The sequence below is a fragment of the Chiloscyllium plagiosum genome, unplaced genomic scaffold (genome assembly GCF_037043375.1).
Source record: "Chiloscyllium plagiosum isolate Xiang-an unplaced genomic scaffold, Cpla_swu_hap1 HiC_scaffold_5, whole genome shotgun sequence".
NCBI classification, from domain to species: domain Eukaryota; kingdom Metazoa; phylum Chordata; class Chondrichthyes; order Orectolobiformes; family Hemiscylliidae; genus Chiloscyllium; species Chiloscyllium plagiosum.
In genome coordinates, this window is record NW_028270143.1 from 56,627,778 (window position 1) to 56,653,902 (window position 26,125).

The 26,125-nt window shown below is 41.1% G+C and overlaps 1 protein-coding gene across 1 annotated transcript in view; it reads left to right on the top strand.

Moving 5' to 3' along the window:
* Positions 1–26,125, top strand: part of LOC122549894 (ATP-binding cassette sub-family A member 13-like) — a 277,518-nt gene that overhangs the window by 140,455 nt on the left and 110,938 nt on the right. The window contains exons 24-29 of the mRNA XM_043690092.2: positions 2,140–2,316; positions 6,650–6,830; positions 11,151–11,290; positions 14,162–14,272; positions 19,168–19,258; positions 21,736–21,912. Of these exons, the coding sequence (XP_043546027.2) occupies positions 2,140–2,316; positions 6,650–6,830; positions 11,151–11,290; positions 14,162–14,272; positions 19,168–19,258; positions 21,736–21,912 (877 nt within the window). The remainder of the gene's footprint in view (positions 1–2,139; positions 2,317–6,649; positions 6,831–11,150; positions 11,291–14,161; positions 14,273–19,167; positions 19,259–21,735; positions 21,913–26,125) is intronic.

Sequence of the window (26,125 nt, forward strand, 5' to 3'; positions counted from 1 at the left end):
TGATCTCACCAACTGATTCCCACCTGAAAGGCAGCCTGACCAACAGGCCTGAATTTCACTCAAGAGTTAAAAGTCCAGTCAGAGCTGGAGGACCAGGTCCAACCCCTGAACAAGGCAGGGGAGATCACAGAGTCAGTAAGGTAATGCGGCTGATCCTGAATGGAGCAGTTGTTAAAATCTAGGGATGACTCCCAAGTTGCATGGATGGGACAGAGGTCACAGATCTGATGAGGGAGCTGTGAGGCCATTTTGAGGGGTGGCAGGTGAGAACACTATCTATTATATTGTCAAAGTTAGCATCTTTCAGTTCAAATATAGAATCATAGCATATTATAGCACTTGTGAGACCATTTGGCATATCATGCTACCCATTGTACTTGATTTATGTCTGTTACATGCTTCCTTATCTCCTGTTTATTTTCTGTCCCTAGAATAGACATTGTCTGGGACTTATTCCTTACCTCCACCCATATAGATTGTACATCTTCTGATCCCAGATTATTTCCTGTTATTGTACATATTCTATCCCGTACTAACAATGCTAAACCCCACCCTTCTGTTCCTGCCTGTCCTTTTGAAAAATCACCACATCCCTGTGTATTTAGTCCAATCTTTGATCTCCTTGAAACTGTCTCCATAATGACTATAAGTTCTCATCTATTAAACTACATTTGTGCTGTTACTTCATTTATTTTGTTCTGAAGATTGCGTGCATTTCAGTGAAGTGCCAATAATGTTGTATTTTTATCATTTTGAGCCTATTTGCTGCCATTTTTCTATGTTTGTACTCTCTATCCATTCCTGTCCCACTCTGGTTATCATTATCCAAATTGTGGCTCTGAAATGCTCTCATATCCTTTTGCTTTAGAAGTCTATATTTCCCCCTCTGATTAATTTAAAGTTCTCTGTCCATCTATAGTTACTTGATATTCCAGGACACTGGTCCCAGAACATTTCAAATGAAACCCGAAACAACTGCCTTCTACCCTTGTACTGGAGGCAGTGCTCCATAAACTGAAACAATTTTTGAGATACCAATCTTTGAGACATGCATTTAACTCCTTGGATTTATTTACACTTTGCCAATCTGTTCCTGGCTCAGGAGATAAGGTAGTAATCCTGACCTTATTATCACTTTCAACTATTCAGATACTTTCAGCAGAACCTCCTTTCTAGTCCTATCAATGTTGTACCAACACGAACAACAACTGGATCCTTCTTGTTCCTTTCCATTCCTAAGGAGATGTCCTCAACCCTGGCAGAAAGCAAGTAACTCAGCCTTTGGGTCTCTTGCTGATGGTTGTAGAGAGCAGTATCAAAGCTTATTCTGTCCCAGTTATGACTAAGCTACTTTTGTGTCCCCTCACTTGAATGGCTCCCTGTACCAAGGTGCCATGATCAGTTCACTCACCCTCCCTGCCGTCCCCAGTCTGATGCATACAGCTTGTAAGAACTCTGTAATTTTTGGATAGTTGCAGGCTCCTCAAATGCTACCCCTTGGTCCTCCATACCTGCCCCACTTGCAGTCACACCATCCTGTCCCTGATCATAGGTTGAATTTGAATTACCTCATCTGAATGATGTGAATTGCCTTCTGGAGCAAAATGTCCAGGTAGCTTTCTCCTGTGGTGCAACATCTGCAACTCCGATCCTATCTCCTCAAGTTAGATACAAAGTTCCTTGAGCTGCAAACACTTAGTCCAGGTTTGCTTTGGATCACCTTTGTATGCAGCAGCACTTATATGTTTCAGCAGTAATACATCACCCATCCTGCCATCACTGTCTATGTAATTTATTATTTAATTATTGTATTTATTTTGTAAAAATAGTGGTTTCACTCTTATATTTAACATGAGATTTAATATATTTTGTTGCTTGTTTTTATATAATATTTGTATAAATCTATTCATGACAACAATAGATTTTGATTGGGAATCCCAAATCTGCTGAGTATTGATAGAAATGTGTATGCCTGCATTTGTTTATCTGCTTCATTTATATCATATAGAATAGGAATGACACAAATGATATCCTATGTGCTATTCTGTCTTTAGCTCCCGTGTTGTGATCTAACTTTAATTACTGAAGAGTTTCAAAAGTGGAGTTCAGTAAAATTATTTCATTTTTTATTGTTACCAGGCATTTCTACCAATGATAATTCCTCCTCATGTTAATCAGATAATGGACAATATCCTGGAAGTGTTCTCCAGCCTCAGTTCTTTCACTGCTAAGTCATTAAAAATTTTGGATTTGATACCCAATCTTTTGCAGTCTGTCCGTGACATGAACCTTCCATCTGTTTTTGAATTCAATGAGGTATGAGAATATTACATTGCTCTTAAATTTAAGATTACTTTAGATTATTGAATGTTTAGCTTTGTGACTGGACATCATTTAATATCTTTGCTTTCTGGTGAATGGTGAGAAGGATAGCCATTATGATATTTCGTTTCTTATATTTCAGTTACTGCAACACTATTCTAAGTGGTAATGTTGCATTTAAAAATTGTATGCAGTTTATGCACAGATTTTGGGAATCAAAACAAGTTGAATTTGTGAAATATCTACCGTTGTTATTTAATTTATAGTACTTGTGCACTTATGACATTAATCTTGTGATCCAGAAGTAATGAGCAGCTTCTGTTATTAAGATGGATCTATTAATATTTGGACTACCAACAGCTCTAGTGGAATTTGTATCTCTTGACCTCATAAATTGTGTTTGTTTTTAGCTCATGTAATGTAGATACATAAAATAGGAAGGACTTGAAAGGCTAAGATTGCTTTAGAATGTATATGTGTAAATGCCCAAAGCTTTGCACGAAACCTTTGTGAGCTTCAGACACAAAGAAATATGTTGTTTCTTATGATTCAGTAACTCAACCCTCTATTTTCTTTGTTTATTTGTCCATCATGTTACAAATACTTTGTGCTTTGAGATAAAGAGGTTTTTTAAACCACAATTCCTTTCATGGATTCATTTGGATGATGTACTCGTATCCCTAAATGTTTTGACCAATAATATTTCACTTCTTTCCAGTTTACTGTGGTTGTCTTTACTCAAACTGCTACACATTTCTATTACTTCACATGTAACTAGAAGATATTCATCCAATAGGAAGTTTGAAGAAACTTTATTGAAGGAATGATGGGAATTTGGAACCACACAGAGTAATTGAAACCAATGACTTTGATGCATTTATGAGGAAGCTTGGACAAGCAAATGAGGGAGAAGCTGAAAAGATTTTTTTAATTCATTCATAACTTCAGGATAAAGGGTAAACATTTTAGGACTGAGATGAGGAGAAATTTCTTCACTCAGAGAGTGATGAGCCTGTAGAATTCCTTACCAAGAAAGTGGTTGAAGCCAGAAGATTATGTTTGCAAGAAGGAGATGTACATAGCACTTGTGACTAAATGGATCGAAGGATTTGGGGAGGAGAGCGGAATTAAGATTTTGAACTCACTGATCATAGAGTCGTAGAGATGTACAGCATGGAATCAGACCCTTTGGTCCAACTTGTCCATGCCGACCAGATATCTCAAACCAATCTAGTCCCACCTGCCAGTACCTGGCTCATATCCATCTAAACCCTTCCTGTTCAAATGATTTTATAAACTTCTATAAGGTCACCCCTCAGCCTCCAATACCCCAGCCTATTCAATCTCTCCCTAAAGCTCAAATCCTCCAACCCTGACAATATCCTTTTAAATCTTGTAAACTTTGTAAATCAGTTAAAATCATATTTGATGGCGGGTCCGAGGGGCCGAATGGCCTACTCCTGTTCCCATCTTCTATGTTTTCCACCAGTTCCAGAGGTATGTCATAGCACATGTAAACAGGTTGATGAAAAACATTGACCCTGAGGAACTCCTGCCATGATGCCTTTGAGCTGAGATGATTGACTTCCAAAAATCAACGCCATCTCCCTTTCTACCAGGTACCGGAAGCAGAGTTTTCTCCCAGAATTGTCATTGATCCTATTTTTGCTTCAGCTCCTTGATGCCAAATTTAAATGTCAAGGGCAGTCATTTTCACGTCACACCAATAGCTTACCTTTTTTCGTCAATGTTTAAACCAAGGCTGAAATGCGATTAGGAGCTGATTTGCCCTGGTGAAACCCAAACTGAGCGTCAATGAGCTGTTTGTTCCTTAGTAAGTGCCCCTTGACATGTTGATGTCCATGACCACTTTTATCAATTCACTAATGATTGAGAATAGCCTGACGGGGCAGTGATTGGTCAGTTGGATTTGTTTTATTTGTGCGTGCATGGGAGACCTGGGCAGTTTGCCACATTGCTGGATGGATGTCAGTGTTGTTGCTGTACTGAAACAGCTTGGTTTTAGTAACAACACATTTTGGGGCACACATCTTCAGAAATACTGTTGTCAGGACCCCTAGCCTTTGCAGTATTCAGTGCCTTCAGCATTATCCTGATATTATGTGGAGTGAATCATTTTGACTGATGAATGTCATTTTCATGCTGGAGACCACAGAGGAGGTTGAGGTGGATCACGTACTTGGAACACCTGGCTGAAAGTTGTTGTGAATGCTCCAGCTTTTACCTTTTGCACTGATATTCTGGGGTGCCCTACTATAGGGGATGGGGATATTTGTGGAACCTTATCCAACTGAGTTGTTTAGTTGTTCACCATGATTCATGACTGGGTGTGGCAGGACTGCAGAGTTTAGATCTGATTTGTTAGTTCTGGAAGTCCTTATCTCCATCTAACACCTTGTTTGGAACACATGTAGTCCTGCATATAAGCTTCATTTAGTTGACACCTCATCTTCAGGTGTGCTTCAGGCATGCCCTCCTGCACTCTCCATTGAACCAAGGTTGATCCCTTGGCTTTATGCTAATGATAGAGTGGGGGATATGCTGGACCCTGAAATTGTGGATTGTGTACAAGCATGACTCTGTTGCTGCTGATGGCCGCCTTATAGAAGTCCAATCTTAAGTTGTTAGATAAGTTTGAAGTCTGTCCCATTTAGCACAGTCATAGTGCCACTCAATATGATGGAGGTATTGTCAACATGAGAATAGAACTTTGTCTCCACAAGGACTGTACAGTGGTCACTATGACTGATGCTGTCATGGACAGATGCACCTGCAGGTGACAGATTGGTGAGGATGAGGTCAAGTGTATTTTTCCTTCTTGTTGGTTCCCTCACCACCTGCTGCAATCCCAGTCTAGCCGCTATATCCTTTAGAACCCTACCAGCTTGATCAGTAGTGCTGTGGCCGAGCCACTCTTGCTGGTGGACTTTGAAATATCCCACCCAGAGTATGTTTGAAGCCTTTGCCACCCTCAGTATTTCCTCCAGGTGATGTACAACATGGAGGAGTACTAATTCATCAGCTGTGGGAGGGCAGTACATGTTAATTAGCAGAAGGCCCTGATGCCTTGAGACTTCCTGGTTTCTGGAGTCATAAAGCTATTTAAATAAAGAAAGTCAGGATGAGACTCAGGTATATCATTATTATCAGCAGGAACTTTTAGATGATGCAGCCTGTTTCTATGTTGTTTGTCCAATTAAATTCTGGACTTTTATTTTTAAATATCCAAATGCCTAACTCTTGTAGCATAAAGCTCTGTCTGCAGCATTGCTTCTCTGGTTGCCAGGACAGTGATGCCAACTCACCTTACATGGAGCCCTAATGGAACACATTCTTCTTTCCCAGTACTGCTCAATGAATCTAAACTGTTCTTTTCATATCACATTTTAAACTATCCATTTGATTCTGTAATCTGCTTGACCCTACACCTGTTGACATGTGGCACATGTAATACTCCAGAAATAATAATCTTTGAGGTAGTTCACTTTCATTTTTTCTTATAGTTACAAGACGTTTTTATAAATAAAAACATACCTACTGATATAGATTTTCAGGTTTTTATTAAATTGAACTTTAAAATAGAAGGGTGCAAGTCCAGTTTTGCAAGAGCACATAAATATAACACTCTTAAGTGACAAATACCTGTGAAAAATAACTAAATTCTTGACTTTATAAAGAACCGACATCTTAATGGTATGGCAGTTGAGTGTTTAATCTATTTAGGTGCTGAGCATTAACCAGGGATTCAGCTGTGCACCTGTACATAGAAAGAAAGACCTCAGGGCCAGAAAGTCTGGTTTTAAGTGCACTTGCCCCAGTGTATTGATTATGTTGATTAAGAATATTATGCAGGAACAAACAGGAATTGGAGTTATTTTGTTATGAAGGTCATTCAGCCAAATGCCACCATTTGTGTGCCCTTCTTAAATTTACTTATCTCTGCAAAACGTACATAGCTTTTCTCCCACTGTAAATCTATTTTTCCCTTATCAGTGATTTTAAAGAAAGAAGTAAAAGAAAACATCCTTGTTGCAGTAGAAAGTGTTTTGTGCATGCATCTCATGCTTTCATATTTGCCATTTGTTAAAATAATTTACAATATTTTAGAAGAACCTAACCTTTGCAAAAGATGGGACTTTACTTTGGAGTGTATGGGTGCAAGTAGATAAAACTTCAAATTGTATGAAGATTAAGTTTCAGTTCTATCCTTCATTGCATTGCTGTGAATACAACATCCTATGCCATGCTTTCCTTATAATTCTGGAAGTTTAAAAACTGACTGATATTGTTTTTTGTCTCTGTCTAGAATGTTAGAGAAAGGTCTCTGAGGATTTCTGCAAGTGGTTCTTTTCAGACTCTCTCCAAAGCAATTTGTAGGACACAATCAACCAGCTTATTCGGTGATGCAATGATGTTCTCAGAATTACCACAAATCAACACAGTCACCGAGGAAGATTTAATCAAATACAATGTTCCTACAAATACCAGTAAGAGTATTTGGCTAAATTGAGGAGACAGTTCTGTTATGTCTTGGTGTTATTGTTTGTAACTAAAATACCCTTTTTCTAGTCACATTTAAATATTTTATTTCAGAGAAATGAAGACCAAACTGGTGATAGAATTAGTGTGGCAAATTGTGTAGAATTGTGTTCCTTTCTGGCACTCACCCACCTGCTCCCAACAAAACTGCAGTTTTAAACATGGAAGACAAAGTATTGGGTGCTACATACATCTTTAGGCCAATTAAAGCCTTTCAGTAGGCAATGTTTGGCAGAGAATGGAACCAGATTGAAATCCACCAATTGGTTGGGAAAAGAGGGGGTGTAGATCTGTCCCACCCTGTGCACCCTGGACCCCAATACTGTGCCTGTCTTGCTAAAGCTTCCACTCTGGTCCTACAAAGAACTACATTCAATATTAATTAATAAAAAATAATTAATAAAAATAATAAATAAAATAACTAATAAATAATTAATACACTGCCAAGTATTAGGTAGCCATAGGACAGCTTACTTAAGTAGGGTGCGGGGTTGAGGATTACAGGCTTTCCATCAACATTTTCATCAAGAGGAGCAAAACCCTGGTGAGACAGAAAATCCTGTCCAGTGAGCTTTATCCATTGCAGATTTACCAAGATGTTACCAGGAATGGAATCAATAAATATGAGGAAAACCTGAGAAACTTCATATTTCACATGGGCAGAGAAAGCTGGGGAGTTTTAAATGGGAGATTCAAAATCAAGAAGGATTTTTAGATATCCAATAGGATAAAACTATTTCATCTGGTTGGGGAATGTGTCCGTGTCAGTCTTCAAGGGGTCAATGATCACTGAGAATGAGAAGGTAATTTAAGATACTTTTCTACACATTGTTGTTGAATTTCTGTCTTTTGAATCCATCTAGAGGGTTTTGTGCATGATGAGCTTAACAGTGATACATTGAATGGTCGAATAGCTTGCTGACTTGTTGTCTTGACTTATACATAAAACTATAGTCAATGGTTGAAGGTACAGGTGGCACCAGGCACATATATTAATGTACTCCAGTAAGGCAAGCATAGGAGAAGAGGTAACAGGAAGTGGAGGAGGTTTGGTCATGATTACATTGGCCCTAATTACTGTTAACGTGCTCAAACAGCTTATGAGAATGAAGATCATGCTTCAAGAAATAATATATTTTGTTGTCATTAATATTTCAAAATGAAATTGGATTTGCAGTTAATTTGTTGATTTACATGTTCTTCTGGAATGCCAAATGACCCAAACTCAGGTGCTACACAAAATCTATATTGATTAAAGCCCAACTCTGTGCCATTCTTATTAATATAGCAAAGAATATCATTGAACTTACACATGACCCCAGATTTTTGCAGGAAAGCCAAAATTAATGGAGAATTTGGCAAAGCCAAGAACACAAGTATTCTATTGCATTTAATAACAAAACATTATTATTAACATTCTAATCTTCAATTTTCTGCCCATTGTACATATAAGTACAAATGTGAGTCAGCTGTGAAAGTATATGGAGCAAACTACAATTCATGGTTTGTGCTTTCTGAATCAACTTATAGCAGAAAGGTGGAGATGGAAGGCTGAGAGATTTAGGAAGGGACGGCATGCGAATATGGCTGAAAGATCAGCTGGTAAGAGTGGAACGAGATGTGGACAGTTAAAATAATCCAGTATTCAAGGGATAGAGTATGGAGAGAACAGACAACAATGAGGCTCTATTACATTAAAAAGGGAAGTTTCACGGGAACACATCATTGTATGTTTAAATGTCTGGAATTGCTTCACCCTAGTCATCTTTCTGAAGTAACTTTAGTCATAGATTTAGTTTACATAAGTAGAGGACTCTTACTTTTGTTTTTGTGTTGAACTTTTGACCACATAAAAGTACCTTAAATATTACATTAGTAGTAGGATACATTAGTAGTAGGGGGCAAAGAATTCTCCTCGATCTTTAAGGCTGGTTGAGGAAAATGATGTACAAATGCAGAGATGAAAGATAAAGATAAGGACCAAGGCTCTGAATGTATGACTCCAGATTTTAACTATTTAACCTGTCTTAGACATTTATTACTTTGGCCTCAGTTAATATCATGTAACTCGTGTCGTTGATAGCAAAAAAGGTCACAGCAGAGGCAGTAACAGCTCTGCCAACTATCCAACCCAGTCTTTGGGTCCGCTACGTGGATGACACCTTTGTTATCACTAAACAAAATAGATTAGAGGAATCATTCAAGATAATCAATAATAGTTTACTGGCATAAAATTCACTAAAGAGGAGGAAAACAACAACAAACTGCCATTCCTAGATGTCACAGTAGAGGGAACAGGCAATGGGGAACTTCAAACCAGCGTCTATAGGAAAACAACACATATGGACCAAATATTGAACTACAGAAGCAATCATTCCAACACCCACAAACAAAGCTGCATCAGAACATTATTTCAATGAACCAACACACACTGCAGCACTGAAGAACTACGCAGAGCAGAGGAAAATCACCTATACCATGTATTCAAAAATCCAATGAACCAATGAACAGAGTCCGCTGCTTTCTCAGCAACAAACCCAGACAAGCAGACAATATGTGTCCAGAAACCCTAGCCATTCTCTCCCACATCAAAGACATCTCGGAAATGACTGCCAGACTACTCAGACTCCTTGGCATCATGGTAGCCCACAAACCCACCAACATATTAAAACAGCAGCTTGAAATGAACTTGGAAGACCCTGTACAGGCAAGAAGCAAAACTAATGTCATTTTCAAAATACCGTGCAGGAACTATAACAAAAATTACATTGCACAAACAGGCAGAAAACTAGCCACCAGGATATATGAACATCAACTAACCACAAAATGACATGACCCTTTCTCACTAGTATCCTCACATACAGATAAGGAAGGATACCACTTCGACTGGGACAGCACATCCATCCTAGGACAAGCCAAACAAAGACATGCACTAGAATTCCTAGAAGTATGACATTCCAACCAGATCTCTATTAACAAACACATTGAGTTAGACCCCATCTGCCACCCCCTGCGATTATCAACAGATTATCCCAAATTAATGATGCTGTTCCAATTCTTGCAACAATCCCCATAAACACCTGTTGGCACAAAAGGTAAAATCAAACACGGGCCTTACAGGAGAGAAGTCAGAGAGAGAGAGAGGAGCAGCTCTTTCAATTGCTTGACTGCTTTCAGTGAATAGCCATACCAGAGAAAAATGGTGCTGGAAGAATATGCCACTCCCCTTTCATTGTAAAACTGTTCTTAAACTTGAAAGCCCTTTGTCTGAGGCAGTATCTGTTAGCTATAATCAAATTGGCCCTAAAATCCATCCAACCCCAGACTTTCTGGAGTTTGTGTTTTTTACAACCTTTCTGAAAACTAAGTCAAGGACAGCATAATATTTTTAAAGGAGAGCATCATTACAACAGTTAATGGTAAGGTCCTGGGGCATGTTACTGAACAAAGAGACCTTGGAATGCAAGTTCATAATTCCTTGAAAGTGAAGTTGCAGGTAGAAAGGATAGTGAAAAAAGCATTTGGCATGCTTGCCTTTATTCATCAGTGCATTGAGTATAGGAGTTGGGAGGTCATGTTGCGGCCATGCAGGAATTGGTTAGGCCACTTGGAATACTGCATTTAATTTTGGTCTCCATGATATAGGAAGGATGTTGTGTAACTTTAGAGGGTTCAGAGACAATTTACAAGAATGTTGCCAGGGTTGAAGGGATTGAGCTAAAGGAGGATATTGAATAGGCTAGGGCTATTTTCCCTGGAACGTCAGAGGCTGAGGGGTGATGTAAAAGAAGTTTATAAAATCATGAAGGGCATGGATAGGATAAATAAATAAGGTATTTTCCCTGGGGTGGGCAAGTCCAGAACTAGAGGGCATAAGTTTAAGGTGAGAGGGGAAAGATTGAAAGGGATATGAGAGGTAGCTTTTTCACGCAGAGGGTGATGTGTTTATGGAATGAACTGCTAGAGGAAGTAGTGAAGGCTTTTATAATTATAACATTTAAAAAGCATCTGGATGGGCATGTGAATAGGAAACATTTACAGGGATACAGATTAAATGCAGGCAAATGGGACTAGATTAATTTAGGATATCTGGTCACCATGGACAAGTTTGACTGAAGGGTCTGTCTCTGTGCTGTACATCTCTATGACTCTAAGACTGTAACCATGTTGCTAGCCTTTGTAGTCAATTCTGATTTAAGATGAATACTGTTGTTTGATATGAGATATAAAAAAGCTTGTTAATAGCTGTTTATTTTTGGCTGCACCAGCTCCCTACTGCTTGAGCTTTTATAAGGATATTTTAAAAGCACCAAATGGACCCTTGATGTGGACTTTCCTGAAACCATTGCTACTTGGTGAAATTCTGTATGCTCCAGGGACGATTCCAATACAGAAACTAATGGACAAGGTGAGAGAGTTCAATATGCCAGAACTGATGATTTTATACAGTTACAATTTGTCTTTCATATTTGGAGCTGGATTTTGACTGTGCAATAATGTGAAATGGTGGATAGTAAATCAAAATGGATAGGCTTAACAAAAATAAAAATCAGGAAAGATGTAAAATGACTGTCCATTAAATAGCACACTACAACCTGATTTATACGACCATGCCCATTGAGTTTTTCCCTCATAAACACGCTTGGATATATTGTTGCATATCTTCATGGCTGTCCTCTCTTAAGGTGAGATTCAAACCCTGGCCTTCTGGTTTAGAGATATGTACATGGGTACTACACCACAAGATCCTTCTACCTCTTAGCGTTTGCATGCAAATAGTGCTCTTTGTTAATTGAAGGTATTAACTGTTAATCTGTTTTGTTCTCCCTTCTGTTTTGCTTAAGGATATTGATAATCAATTTAAACATGTACTAATATAGCAAGATGGTAGTCATGATTTGGAGGTGCCGGTGTTGGACTGGGGTGTACAAAGTTAAAAATTACACATCACACATCACCAGCATAAACCTGTTGAACTAAAACCTGGTGTTATGTGACTTTTTAACTTTATAGCAAGATGATCTTTTATCGGGATATCTTAGATTAGATTAGGTTCCCTACAGTATGGAAACAGACCCTTCAGCTCAAAAGGTCCACACCGAACCTCCGAAGAGTAACCTACCCAGATCCATTCCCCTATCCTATATTTACCCCTGACTAAAATGCACCTTACCTACATGTCCCTGAAGACTATGGGCAATTTAGCATGGCCAATTCACCTGACCCGCACATCTTTGGATTGCGGGAGGAAACCAGAGCACCTGAAGGAGACCCACACAGACATGGGGAGAATATGCAAACTCCACACAGACAGTCGCCCGAGGTGGGAATCGAACCTGGGTCCCTGGCGCTGTGAGGCAGCAGTGCTAACCACCGAGCTTTGAAAGCATTGATGAAAATGATTTTAACATGTCACACTGAAAAGCATGTTTAACTTTTATACACTGAAATTCTGAAAATCAAATAAATCTGTGATTAAAAATCTAGTATCAGCAATGGCGAGTGGGTTAATATTTTCCCCTCGCTAGGTGGCAAGATCATTAAATCAGTTAGCCCTGGAGAGATCCTGCCCCTTTCTGTCCACTGCAGCAATTAACTGCTGGATGAAAAAATTAATTTCAACTCACCAGAAATTGAGTCCTTCAGCCATTGATAAATGGCCATTTAAAGGTCTCAACTTGCCACTAGTTTGTTTATCTTCCTTCTTGGCAGGTACATAATTGCCTGGTTTCCCAAGTGGGCTTCCATATGCCTGAAACTGGAACCATTTGGGGCGAATGGGATGGCTATAGAAAGCTATCCTGTGACCTTGCATCCAACTTCAAGATGCTCTTTTCCCTCTGACCTGCACTCTGTGAGGCTCTAAAGAGAGAAAATTATCTTCTTGCCATTAGAGCCCCTTAAGGTTAGGCCTCTGGCAGAAAAATACAGGACCTAGAAACTATTGGTCTCTGATCATCTGACAACTTCTGATGAGGCAGAACTTCAATGTCAAGGCCTGCGATTTGCTGAGACACTTACTGGTCAGCTCTTAACATACTGATTGAAACATGATTCACTGAGCTTTCTTGTTGATGGGGCAGTGAGCCAAACACCTGCTTCCACACTTAGTCTATAAGCTAGAAAACCTCAACCATGAATCTAACAGATTGCTATTTAAAACCCATCTGGTTCACCATCTGTTTTTTAGAGAAAGTGATATGCTGTCCTTACCCAATCTCACTTACGTGTGACTCCAGACCCACGCTAGTGTGGTTGATTCTTTTTTTACATCTGAACATTTTTGGAAGTTGCACTTACTATCTTGTGGATAACAATGGTTTTCACGTATGAAGAACTAACTGTGGTTTGATTATATGTTGTATATGTATGCAAGATATGAGTAATGTAGTGCTCTTCAACTTTGGAGCATCATAAAGCAAGCAATCTGCTACCCATTGTACAATCTGCTCAAACTTCCTCTTCATTGACATTCATGTGAGGGGACATCAGGGGATGAATAACAGGCGGCTAGTCTGCTACCATCTGTTGTATATACTAGTCAAAAGTGAATGCTCCAGCCTTTTCTCAAGACACTCAGTTTAACCAATTTATAAATTAGGAAATTGTCTCTTTTGGTAACAATTGCCAGTGGTAATATGAATGTATTCATTATGATTTTATGTTCAGTTTCATTACAAATAATAGAGATGAGATCTTCCCTTGTTTGTTTCCAATCATTTTGTTAACCCAGTTGAGGAGACTTTTGAGCTGAATACTAAATGGACACAATTTTGGCGACACATCCTGTCCTTATGAGCCCAGAGGAGGACACTGCGGATTCTGATCTCACAAATGTGATGAATAAAATCGCAAAAATGTCCTCATTATGGAGAGACCTCCAATGGGCAGTTTACCCTCTGTATTCAAGTAGAAATTGGACTGATTTGCAGTACATATGCTTCATCTATTTTTCTGTGAAAGTTATCATTCCATGAAAGTTGCAGTTCTAAAACATAAATAGGATATTGTTTTGAATCCTAACAAACTCCTGCTTATTTGTCATGGGGTGCTGGGAATCCATTTAAAGTTTCAAAAAATTAGTATGTAAGGTATGAGGACACCATCAGATTTCCAATGGCAAAATTGGGAGACAACTGTGAAAATCTCACATTGTCTTCTGCCATTGCTGTGCAACAAAGTTTCTCCAGGAACCCCTGGATTTTTAAGCTGATTTCTTATTACTGCAGCTGACTGGTGTAGATGCAATGCTTATTATTTTCTTCTGTGTTTTGTTCAGTCCAACAGCATATTCAGCGTAGTTAATGATCTGAAGACCTATGCTGAACTTTGGCTGAAATCCTCAAGCCTTTTGGAGAAACAAGGAAACTTTCAGTCAAGTCAGCTTCAGGTATCTAAGAACTGGCATCACTTTGTTTTTATGAAAGTGGAGTGAAAATGTTTGTTTTCATCTTACTGATTGGATAAACAATATTGCCTCCATATATTAGATCTGTAGTCGATGGCCACCTAAGTTATCATGACAATGACTTTGATGTATAAGTTTATCTTCACATTCAGAATATATATTGATGATTTGTTTATAGGAAAGCTTCTTCTATTTATATAGAAGGGGTTAGTTAACTCACCCATATATTAGAGTGTGATACGGAATACAGCCAAGAATGCAGACTCAATTTCTAGCTGTGGCTGTTCATGGAGGCCTGTCTCCTCACCCTAATCCACATTTATTGAGTGGTTCCCCTTGAACTATGCCTAACTAAGTGTATCCCGAATGGAGAGAAATGCTTATAGTTCTTTGTGAACTGTAGCCTCTTAAATATTCATATGCATTATATAGTGTATGGATTTTGGGAAGAAGATAGAAGCGGGTTGTGTGAGCTTAGGAGACTGGAGGTGGCAAATTGGAAGGAAGATCTCCAGAGAGATGAGGCCAGTGACAAAGATTAGTACACCAGATGACAACAGTACCACCCTTGTCAGGAAAATTAGGGTTAGACCTGAGAGAACAAAGTATGGCAAGTACAGACGGAAACAGATTAGAATGAGTTAGGGAGCTGCAAAATTAAGGCAACCAGTGTCACAGGGACAGTTCTTGATGAAGGTGAGAGGCAAAAAAAAGGGGTTCCATGTGGAGTAGGGGTAATGGAGATGGCTGAAAGGGTCCAAGGAGCAGGGAGAGGATTTATGCCCAAAGAGGTGAAAGTGGGTACTGCAGATGCTGGAGATCAGAGTCAAGATTAGAGTGGCGCTGGAAAAGCACAGCCAGTCAGGCAGCATCCGGGGAGCAGGAAAATCGTCTTTTGGGCAAAAGCTCTTCATCAGGAATGAGGCTGGGAACCTCAGGGATGGAGAGATAAATAGGGGGGAGGGGAGGTACAGCCAGGGGGAAGGTAGCTGCGAGTGCAGTAGGTGGATAGAGGTAGGCGTAAAGGTGATAGGTCGGAGAGGAGGATGGAGTGGATAGGTGGGAAGGAAGATTAACAGGTAGGACAGGTCATGAGGGCGGAGCTGAGCTGGAAGGTTGGAACTGGGGGAAGGTGGGAGGAAGGGAAATGAGGGAAACTGGTGAACTCCACATCGATGCCCTGGGATGGAAGGGTCCTGAGGCGGAAGATAAGGTGTTCTTCCTCCAGGCGCCAGCTGGTGAGGGGGTGGCGATGGAGGAGGCCCAGGACCTGCATGTGCTTGGCAGAGTCGGAGGGGGAGGTGAAATGTTTGGGCACAGGGCAGTGGGGTTGATTTGTGCGGGTGTCCCAGAGATGTTCTCTGAAGCGCTCTGCGAGAAGGTGTCCAGTCTCCCCAGTGTAGAGGAGACCGCATCGGGAGCAACGGATACAATAAATGACATGTGTGGAAGTGCAGGTGAAACTTTGATGGATGTGGAAGGCTCATTTGGGGCCTTGGATGGAGGTGAGGGAGGAGGTGTGGGCGTAGGTTTTGCAATTCCTGCGGTGGCAGGGGAAGGTGCCAGGATGGGAGGGTGGGTTGTTAGGGGGCGTGGACCTGACCAGGTAGTCACGGAGGGAACAGTCTTTACGGAAAGCGGATAGGGGTGGCGAGGGAAATATATCCCTGGTGGTGGGGTCCGTTTGGAGGTGACGGACATGTTGGTGGACATGTTGGTGGGTGATGCGATTTATGTGGAGATTGGTGGGGTGGAAGGTGAGGACCGGGGAGTCTGTCCTTATTGCGGTTGGAGGGGTGGGGTTCGAGGGCGGAGGTGTGGGACGTGGATGAGATGCTTTGGAGGGAATTTTCAACTGTGTGGGAGGGGAAATTGCGGTCTTTAAAGAAGGAGGCCATCTGGTGTGTTCTGTGGTGGAACTGATCCTCCTGGGAGCAGATGCGGCAGAGGCGGAGGAATTGGGACTAAGGGATAGCATTTTTACAGGAGGCAGGGTGGGAGGAGGTGCAATCCAGGTAGCTGTGGGAGTCGTTAGGTTTGTAGAAAATGTCAGTCACTGTTGATGGAGATGGAGAGGTTCAGGAAGGGGAGAGAGGTGTCAGAGATGGTCCAGGTGAATTTAAGGTCGGGATGGAAGTTGATGAACTGTTCAACCTCCTCATGGGAGCACGAGATGGCACTGATGCAGTCATCAATGTAGTGGAGGAAAAGATGGGGAGTGGTGCCGGTGTAATTACGGAAGATAGGCTATTCCACGTAGCTGACAAAGAGACAGGCATAGCTGGAGCCCATACGGGTGCCCATTGCTACCCTTTTTGTCTGGAGAAAGTGGGAGGATTCGAAGGAGAAATTGTTGAGGGTAAGGACCAGTTCAGCCAAATGAATAAGAGTGTCAGTGGAAGGGTACTGGTGGGGACATTGGGAGAGGAAGAAACAGAGGGCTTGGAGGCCCTGGTCATGGCGGATGGAGGCATATAGGGATTTGATGTCCAAAGTGAAGATGAGGCATTGGGGACCAGGGAAACTGACATTTTCTACAAATCCACCGACTCCCATAGCTACCTGGATTATACCTCCTCCAACCCTAGCTCCTAAAAAAATGCCATCCCGTATTCCCAATTCCTCCGGCTCCATGGCATCTGCACCCAGGAGAACCAGTTCCACCATAGAACGTGCCAGATGGCCCCATTCTTTAAAGACCCACAATTTCCCGGCCGACTTGGTTGAAAATGCCCAACACATCTCATCCACATCGCACGCCTTTGCCCCCAAATCACATCCCTCCAACAGCAACAAGGACAGAACCCCCGGTCCTCACCTTCCATGCCACCAACCTCTCCATAAATTGCATCATCCGCCAACATTTCCGCCACCTCCAAATGGACCCCACCACCAGGGATGTATTTCCCTCCCCACCCTTACCCTCTTTCCGTAAAGACTGTTCCCTCCGTGACTACCTGGTCAGGTCCACGCCCCCAAACAACCCACTCTCCTGTCCTGGCACTTTCCCCCACCCACCGCAGGAATTGCAAAACCTGCGCCCACACCTCCCCCCCTCACCTCCGCCCAAGGCCCCAAAGGAGCCTTCCACATTCAAAATTTCACCTGCACTTCCAGAAATGTCATTTATTGTATCCGTTGCTCCCGATGCGTCACCTCTACACTGATGAGATCAGATGCCTTCGCGCAGAGCGCTTCAGAGAACATCTCCAGGATACCCGCACCAATCAACACCACCGCAGAACATTTCAACTCTCCCTCCCACTCTGCTGAGGACATGTAGGTCCTGGGCCTCCTCCATCGCCACTCCCTCATCACCCGACAATTGGAGGAAAAACACCTCATCTTCCGCCTCAGGACCATTCATCCCCATGGCATCAATGCAGAGTTCACCAGTTTCCTCATTTCCCCTACCCCAACCTTCCTCCAGTTCCAACCTTCCAACTTGGCACTGCCCTAATGACCTGTCCTACCTGTCTATCTTCCTTCCCACTTATCTGCTCCATCCTCCTCTCTGACCTATCACCTTTACCCCCACCTCCATCCACCTGTCACACTCTCAGCTACCTTCCCCCCCAGCCCCACCCCCTCCAATTTTTCTCTCCACCCCTGAGGCTCCCAGCCTCATTCCTGATGAAGAGCTTTTGCCCGAAACATTGATTTTCCTGCTCCTTGGATGCGGCCTGACTGGCTATCCTTTTCCAGCACCCCTCCAATCTTTATGCCCAAAGAAGCACCCACAGAAGTGAAGGTGACGAATGAAGCGTTCAACATTATAACTTGTCTAGTCTGCACATGGTTTCAGACCCACGGCAACGTTGCCTCTTAACTGCCCTCAGAAATGGCCAAGAAAGCCATTAATTCATAAGCAATTAAACATGGATTACAGCAAAACTCACATTCCACAAAAGAATATTTAATAAAAACTATAATGTGACCTTCATTCAAACCGTTTCAAAATTTACAGATGGCATGATGAAAACAGCAAGCCATTGGTCCACAGTTGAGCTTATTGTGAATATTTAAAGATTCCATCCCACCCTGTTGTGACCTTGCCCATGATAAACAGAAGCCCAGGCCATGAGGGAAGCTTGGCAGCTTTAGCTGTGTGGTTCATGTCAGGCAGGGGAAACATGGGAAATGTTTGCTCTGAATCCCTTGTGCCCATTGGAGGGACCTCCACCAGGGTCACCTTTTTACTCTCCTCCACCGAGCTACTCAAACCTGCCTGGCACCCCTTCACTTTCATTGGCTCCCAGCAGTCTGATCCTAATAATAACCCTGAACCCATCTGAAGTTCATTTTCAGGACTGTTTCTGATCTCAGTGTTAATTTGCCAAATATTGCTATGAGGGCAGGTTCACCCCTGATGTTTTAGCCAAGCAATTAGGACACCTGGCAGTCTGTAAAGTCTGGTCCTACACCTGACAAGGATCTGACTTTGCCTCCAAATTAAAGTTAAAAGGGAACTACGTTTGTGAAATATTACTTGACCTTTTTACTTTACTTGTTTCTGAACATGGGGTGCATGCCATCTTTGTGCCAAATTTATGTCATGTCATATTAATAAAATGAGCATAGTTCATTTAGTTATGATTTTCTCAACATTTTTGATTGCTATTCAAACACAATGTGCCACTTACTTAATTCTATTCATAAGCATTCACTTGCTATGCAAATATGTCTTGTATGACAACGTTAAAGTTCAGGCCAAAGTAGAAAACAACCTAGTGTCTGGTTCTTTTATGTATTGATTAGTGTTAATGCAATCATTTGGAAATGCTCATTTACCTTTATTCCAATTTGCCAATTTTAATATGTATTTGTGACATCTGTAATAAGCAAGTGTAACATCAATGAAACTCTTGTTGTTTCAGGGGGCTTTGCAGAACAATTTTATACGCAGTTTCATTCAGTCTCAACTGGATATTGATCTTGATAAACTTTTGGAAAGTTTACAACAATATGGTACAGCTTTTATTTTCTAGATATTTCTGCTGTGCCCTTTTATTTAGCTTTGTTTTAATTGCAATAATGTGTTTAAATGTCATCCATATATATGACACACACAGTTGTAGATTTTCTTTAATCACTTCAGAAGAAGGGAATGCTGATTTTTCTACTTTCACCTTTCTTTTATTTTTGTAACCTCTAGCATTATCTGCTGATTTGCTTTTTACTTTATACTCTCTATCCCTTCCTGTTGGGTTCTATCTTTTCCCATATTCACAACTTAATCTTGTTCATTGCCGCTACATGTCGATTTATCCCATATTCCTAAATTTTGCCTTGCCCCAATTATTGAGTTTAAAATCCTCTCTGTGTGTCTAGTTATGTGGCTCACTAGAACTCTTTCTTTTATTACATGGCTTGCCAGAACAATAGTCCAACAGAGTTCAGATATCAATTCCTAAAAATGCAGCCTCACTCTCCCTATTCGCTCTACTGCCTCACAAAACTCTTGCAAGCCAATCTTTGAGCCATGTATTAATTTCTCTAATCTGTTTGCCCAATGTCAATTTTCATGTGACTCAGTTAATAACCTAGAGACAATTACCTAAGAGAGGTTCTGCTTCTTAATTTGGTGCCGAGCTCTTATGCTGCCTATGTCATTGATACCCGCATGGACACAGTAACTGGATTTGTTATTTCTCACTGTGAGGCTCCTTTCCAGTTCCAAGCAGATATCCTGAATCCTGATATCTTTCAAGCAATATAGGATTGCTTGGATTATTGCTCTTTGCTGCAAAGTATGATGTCAATCGCTCTCATGATACTTACCCTGCAATCACTACTTTGCACTTTAGTCCCCATACTTATTAAAGCTTTCTATTCCACAGTGCTGTGATCAGTGTGCTCATCCATCTTGCAGCCATTCTCCCTTGTCCTTGACCACTGACTGACTCAGAAGATCATATCCTAAGGGTGAGACTATTTCCTGGCAGAACAGGTCCAGGTAACCCCCACCCCCTCTCCTTGAGTGGGGTCTGCAGTTTGACTGCCAGATCAATGACTTTGAACTGAAGCTCTTCAAGTCACAAACATTATCAATAGATTTATCCTGGATGACACTGATGTCCTGTGCCTGCCATATGGTGCAGCCATAATATTAGCCATGCTACCAACCTCAATATGTTTTAATTCACTGCATAGTTATTTTACTCAGTTATTTATTTACTTTTTTCTGTATTTTATGATCGTTACCATCAGCTCCTTTACTACTGTAAAAATTAGTTCCAGAATAGATCTAGATTCTTCCCCTGTGATAGATTGAGAACCAATTCCTATGTGTAAAAAAGTTATAAAAAGCAAAGGAGCATATCCTTCTCCTAACTCCCTTACTCACTAAATTTCCAAGACCTTTTTTATTCAATGTCACCATCAGCATGTATATCTTTATGTACTAGCAGAGGCCTGAGGCAGGTAGCTTAACTTTGATTTGATTTAATGTGTGGTAAATGTAAGCTTTTATTATACATAAGTGATCATTTTAAACTGGTGATTGGGTATTAGAATCATCCATAGCTCAAACATTTCTGAAGTATTAAGTGTATTAATTGTTATAGATACTTCTTCTATTCTAAAAGTGAATGTGGGGAAAGATTATCATATGAATTGCAATAAGTATTATCACATAATATTATAATACTTTCTGTTATCAATAAGTATTAGGTCCTCTTACATAACTTATCAGTTTCTTTTGAAATAGACTGTAGATTTTTTATATTACAATTTATGTATACAAAATTAGATTAATTCAATAATGTGCTACTTTTTTTCCGTCATATTCAAAGCGTCTGTGCTCTTTCTAAAGGATACTTAATGTATAGTCATTGTGCTTTATCAATAACTAATTAGTAAATAGAAGTCTTAAATAATTGAAGCTACCTAAATTGGATTCTGTTCTCTCCTTGTCATTAAAGTCTTCCATTAAGCATGAGGAGACAATCATTGTGATCAGGAATTTGGATCTGAATAGGATTAGCCAACTTCTCAACAAAATGATTGACTATCTATCAAATGAAATTATCAACTTCGATAGTGGCATGTCTTAGTTCACAAATGCACCACATGGTGGGGTACTAAACCACAAAGACTAGAATGATCTTCATTCTGGGGCATCGGTGATTACGAAATCATCTCAGACACTACTGTTAATCTGAATGGCTTTATGTTGGGGAGAGAAAAGGCAGCTACCACCTCAGTGTGGTCATAATTGTAAAAAAACATCTATGTTGATATAATCTGAAACCTGGATTGATTATTAGTAGTTTTGTATCCTTTGTTGCAAAATATCCTATATGCACTTATTTATTAGTTTCACAATTTGGAATGGGCAATTGACCCTGTACTGAAAGCATGTGAGGAGGAAGAAAGTCAGTAGACAAGAATAAAAATAATAATGATCTTTTAAATTAAAGTTTGAAAACTTTACATTTTTTCAGAAGAAGCAGTCACCAAAGCAATGGAAGATCCAGTTATACAACAGATCACTGTCCTCTCACAGTTGATGGTGAATGTTTCATCCTGCGTGTTACTAGACCGCTTTACACAGCTAGAATCGAAGGAAGACCTGGAGAAGAAAGTACAAGAACTAATGGAAAAAAACACATTCCTAGCAAGTAAGTGTTTGCTACATAGAGTCATATAGCACAGAAACAGACCCTTCAGTCCAACTCTTCTGCACCAACTAGACATCCCAATCTGATCTAGTCCCCATTTACCAGCATATGACCCATATACCTCTAGAAATTTCCTAAATATGTACTCATCCAGATGTCTTTTAAATGCAGTAATTGTACCAGCCTCCACCACTTTCTGTGACAGCTCATTCCATGCACACACCACCCTCTGATTGAAAAAGTTACCCCTCAGTTGGGTGGCACAGTGGCACAGTGGTTAGCACTGCTGCCTCACAGTGCCAGAGACCTGGGTTCAATTCCCACCTTAGGCGACTGACTGTGTGGAGTTTGCACATTCTCCCCGTGTCTGCGTGGGTTTCCTCCGGTTGCTCTGGTTTCCTCCCACAGTCCAAAGATATGCAGGTCAGGTGAATTGGCCATGCTAAAATTGCCTGTAGTATTAGGTGAAGGGTTGTGGGTTGATCTGGACTTGTTGGGCCGAAGGGCCTGTTTCCACACTGTAAATAATCTAATCTAAATATTTTCCCTCTCATCTTAAATCTACTACCTCACCATCTGAATATAAATATATACACCATTTATCATCCAAGAAAAGGTTTGTGTCTTAAAATTTTAACTTTGGGCTGAAATGTAAGTATTTTTGCTAAGTGGCGTTTGGATCAAATTACTTGGAGGATTTATCGCTGTAAGACCTAACAAGATTTCTCACTGCATATTACCAAGCTTGCCTTATTAACTACTGTCCCTGCCTCTAAAGCATTGTTCTCTCCTGATCGTACCACATGCTGTTCTTAGACCAACTCGCCGTTCAGCGGATATCTACCAAAAGACTGGCATCCCTTTGCACTGCACTATATTTAAGTGGCCACCATACTCCCATAGAAGCATTGCCAATCTGGTGTTATCCCTCACCAGGAACATAATGGGACAGTAGCTGACACACTACTCATGACTGATTTCCCCTCACAAATAAAGTCCCATTCTCTCACCATTGTCGCTGTTTAACTATCAGTCCCATGGATTAACTGTCCTTAGTTGCATTCAATCTGTGCACCTTCTCCAGCTCACTTAGGCTCTGTCCTTCATATGAACTGTAGACCTGCAATATATCATTATCCTGTAGGGGAATATCTCATACAGGCAAGCAATCGAACAACTCCAAACATGAGCTTTTATTGACAGTCAGCAAAAATAAATGTAAATGAACCAACAGAGGCTGCAGTTCAGGCCCACAATGCAAACTAAATGCTGGCATCATGACCAGTGATAATCCATCTTGGTCTGCTCTCATCAGCTAGAAGCGCGTATGAATCAGGTCATGTTAGGCTTGAAGCATCTAGTGTAACAGCTCTGTCAAGCATCTTCCTACCCACTCCCTGGCCCTCCTTGTCCTATTTCTCAACAGACTGCTCTTGTTCCCCTAGCTCCTCTGCATCTAGCACATTACCTTGTAGCCTACTCCACTCATGCAGACCATTGTACAGCAGAATGGCGTAACACACTCTGCCTGGATTATACTGGAGGGCCCCCCAAGACTGGTCCCTGCATTGGAACCATACGTTCAGCTCCATCACAGACCTGCTCATATTATGTGCACCAACTTGGTAAAGATACCACATTGACTGAGGGACCAGTGTGTTACATCAGAAAGGTTATGCCAGCTATGGTCTGACCCCTTCCCATTGCAGATTCACTTCAACCATTCAATTTTTTATTGCATTCAGTGGCATACATGGTCATATTGTAGGATTCATTTTGAAGTGATATTCCCCTCTTCTTACAGCATCCTTAGAAGATCCACAAGTGATGAGATGCTTTTGGACAGCATTCATCCCCTTTCAAGTCACTGCTGTGAACATCACTGAGATGCCAATGTTTGATATGCAAGTGCCATTGGCAAAGTGCAATTCACGTTTGAACAGCATTTGATCCCAAAAACCATTCACTCCCACATACATTGCAAATAGGCGAAGACATGATCAGAAATCAATCTTAGCTGGGGTTTGAAATATACTTCAATGTCCTAGCATCCAACAGATGTGGATCTGTGCTTTTATTAATGAAAGGAACTCTTAACTCTACCTACCTGAAAATTGTTCCAATGAATTTCCAGTTGCATTTAACATTTAAAGAATGACATGGTACACCAGGAATCCCATCTGGCAGTAGACTAGGGTGAGCAGTAATTTAGGCTGGATGCTCTATAAAGCAGACTCTATCAACCCATTACCAAACAAAATTATGATTTAGAGGCAATTGGTATATTATTTCACTTGGTATTTGCTTAGCCATATTCCGTGAATATGTTTCATATGAATGGGTACCTTTGATAGAGAGAGTTTCTTAATTTCTTGGATTTGTGTTAATGGCAGTTGCTCTGTCTGATTTTCAAACTGCCTGCCTTTTTTTATATCCCCAACATCGGATCATCTCATTGGTTTAATATTGGCAAAACAATAAATTCAAACGCGATTGGTTTTTAGTATCCTGGGGCATAATTATTATTATTAGATTAGATTCCCAACAGTATGGAAACAGGCTCTTCAGACCAGCAAATCCACACCAATCCTCTGAAGAGTAAACCCATGCAGGCCCATTTCCCTTTGTTTGTCCAATGTGTGCAGGAGGGTTTCCTGACACAATATGTAGATAGGCCAACAAGAGGTGAGGCCATACTGGATTTGGTTCTGGGTAATGAACCAGGCCAGGTGTTAGAATTAGAGGTAGGTGAGCACTTTGGGGACAGTGACCACAATTCGGTGACCTTTACTCTAGTGATGGAGAGGGATAAGTATGCACTACAGGGCAAGAGTTATAGATGGGGGCAGGGAAATTATGATGCTGTGAGGCATGACTTAGGATGTGTGGCCTGGAAAAGTAAGCTTCAAGGCAAGGGTGTAATTGATATGTGGAGCTTGTTCAAGGAGCAACTATTGAGTGTCCTTGATAAGTATGTGCCCGTCAGGCAGGGAGGAAAGGGTCGTGTGAGTGAGCCGTGGTTTAATAAGGAATTGGAATCCCTTGTTAAATGGAAGAGGGCGGCCTATGTAAAGATGAGGCGTGAAGGTTCAATTGGAGCGATTGAGAGTTATAAGGTAGCCAGGAAGGACCTGAAGAGAGAGCTAAGAGCAGCAAGGAGGGGACATGAAAGGTCCTTAGTTGGTAGGATTAGGGAAAACCCTAAGGCTTTCTATAGGTATGTCAGGAATAAAAGAATGACTAGGGTAGGAATAGGTCCAGTCAAGGATAGTAGTGGGAAGTTGCGTGTGGAGGCTGAAGAGATTGGGGAGACACTGAATGAATACTTTTCATCAGTATTCAATCAGAAACAGGACATTGTTGTCAATGTGAGTACTGAGTCACAATTAAGTAGAATGGACGGCTTTGAGGTATGTAGAGAAGAGATGTTGGAAATTCTGGAAAGGGTGAAAATAGATAAGTCCCCTGGGCCTGATGGCATTTATCCTAGGATTCTCTGGGAAGCAAGGGAGGAGATTGCAGAGCCATTGGCCTTAATTTTTATGTCCTCGTTGTCTACAGGAGTAGTGCCAGAAGATTGGAGGCTAGCAAATGTGGTTCCCTTGTTCAAGAAGGGGAGTAGGGATAACTATAGGCCGGTGAGTCTCACTTCTGTTGTGGGCAAAATCTTAGAGAGAATTGTAAGGGATAGGATTTATGAACATCTGGATAGGAATAATGTGATCAAGGATAGTCAGCATGGTTTTGTGAAGGGCAGGTCGTGCCTCACAAACCTTATTGAATTCTTTGAGAAGGTGACTAAGGAGGTGGACGAGGGGAAAGCGGTAGATGTGGTGTATATGGATTTTAGTAAGGCGTTTGATAAGGTTCCCCATGGTAGACTACTGCAAAAAATACGGAGGTATGGCATTGAGGGTGAGTTGGAGGTTTGGATTAGGAGTTGGCTGGCTGGAAGAAGACAGAGGGTAGTAGTTGATGGCAAAGGTTCATCTTGGAGTGCCGTCACTAGCGGTGTTCCGCAAGGATCTGTTTTGGGACCATTGCTGTTTGTCATTTTTATAAATGACCTGGAGGAGGGGTTAGAAAGTTGGGTGAGCAAGTTTGCGGATGATACGAAAGTCGGAGGAGTTGTAGACAGTGAGGAAGGATGTGGCAGGTTACAGCGGGATATAGATAAGCTGCAGAACTCGGCAGAAAGGTGGCAAATGGAGTT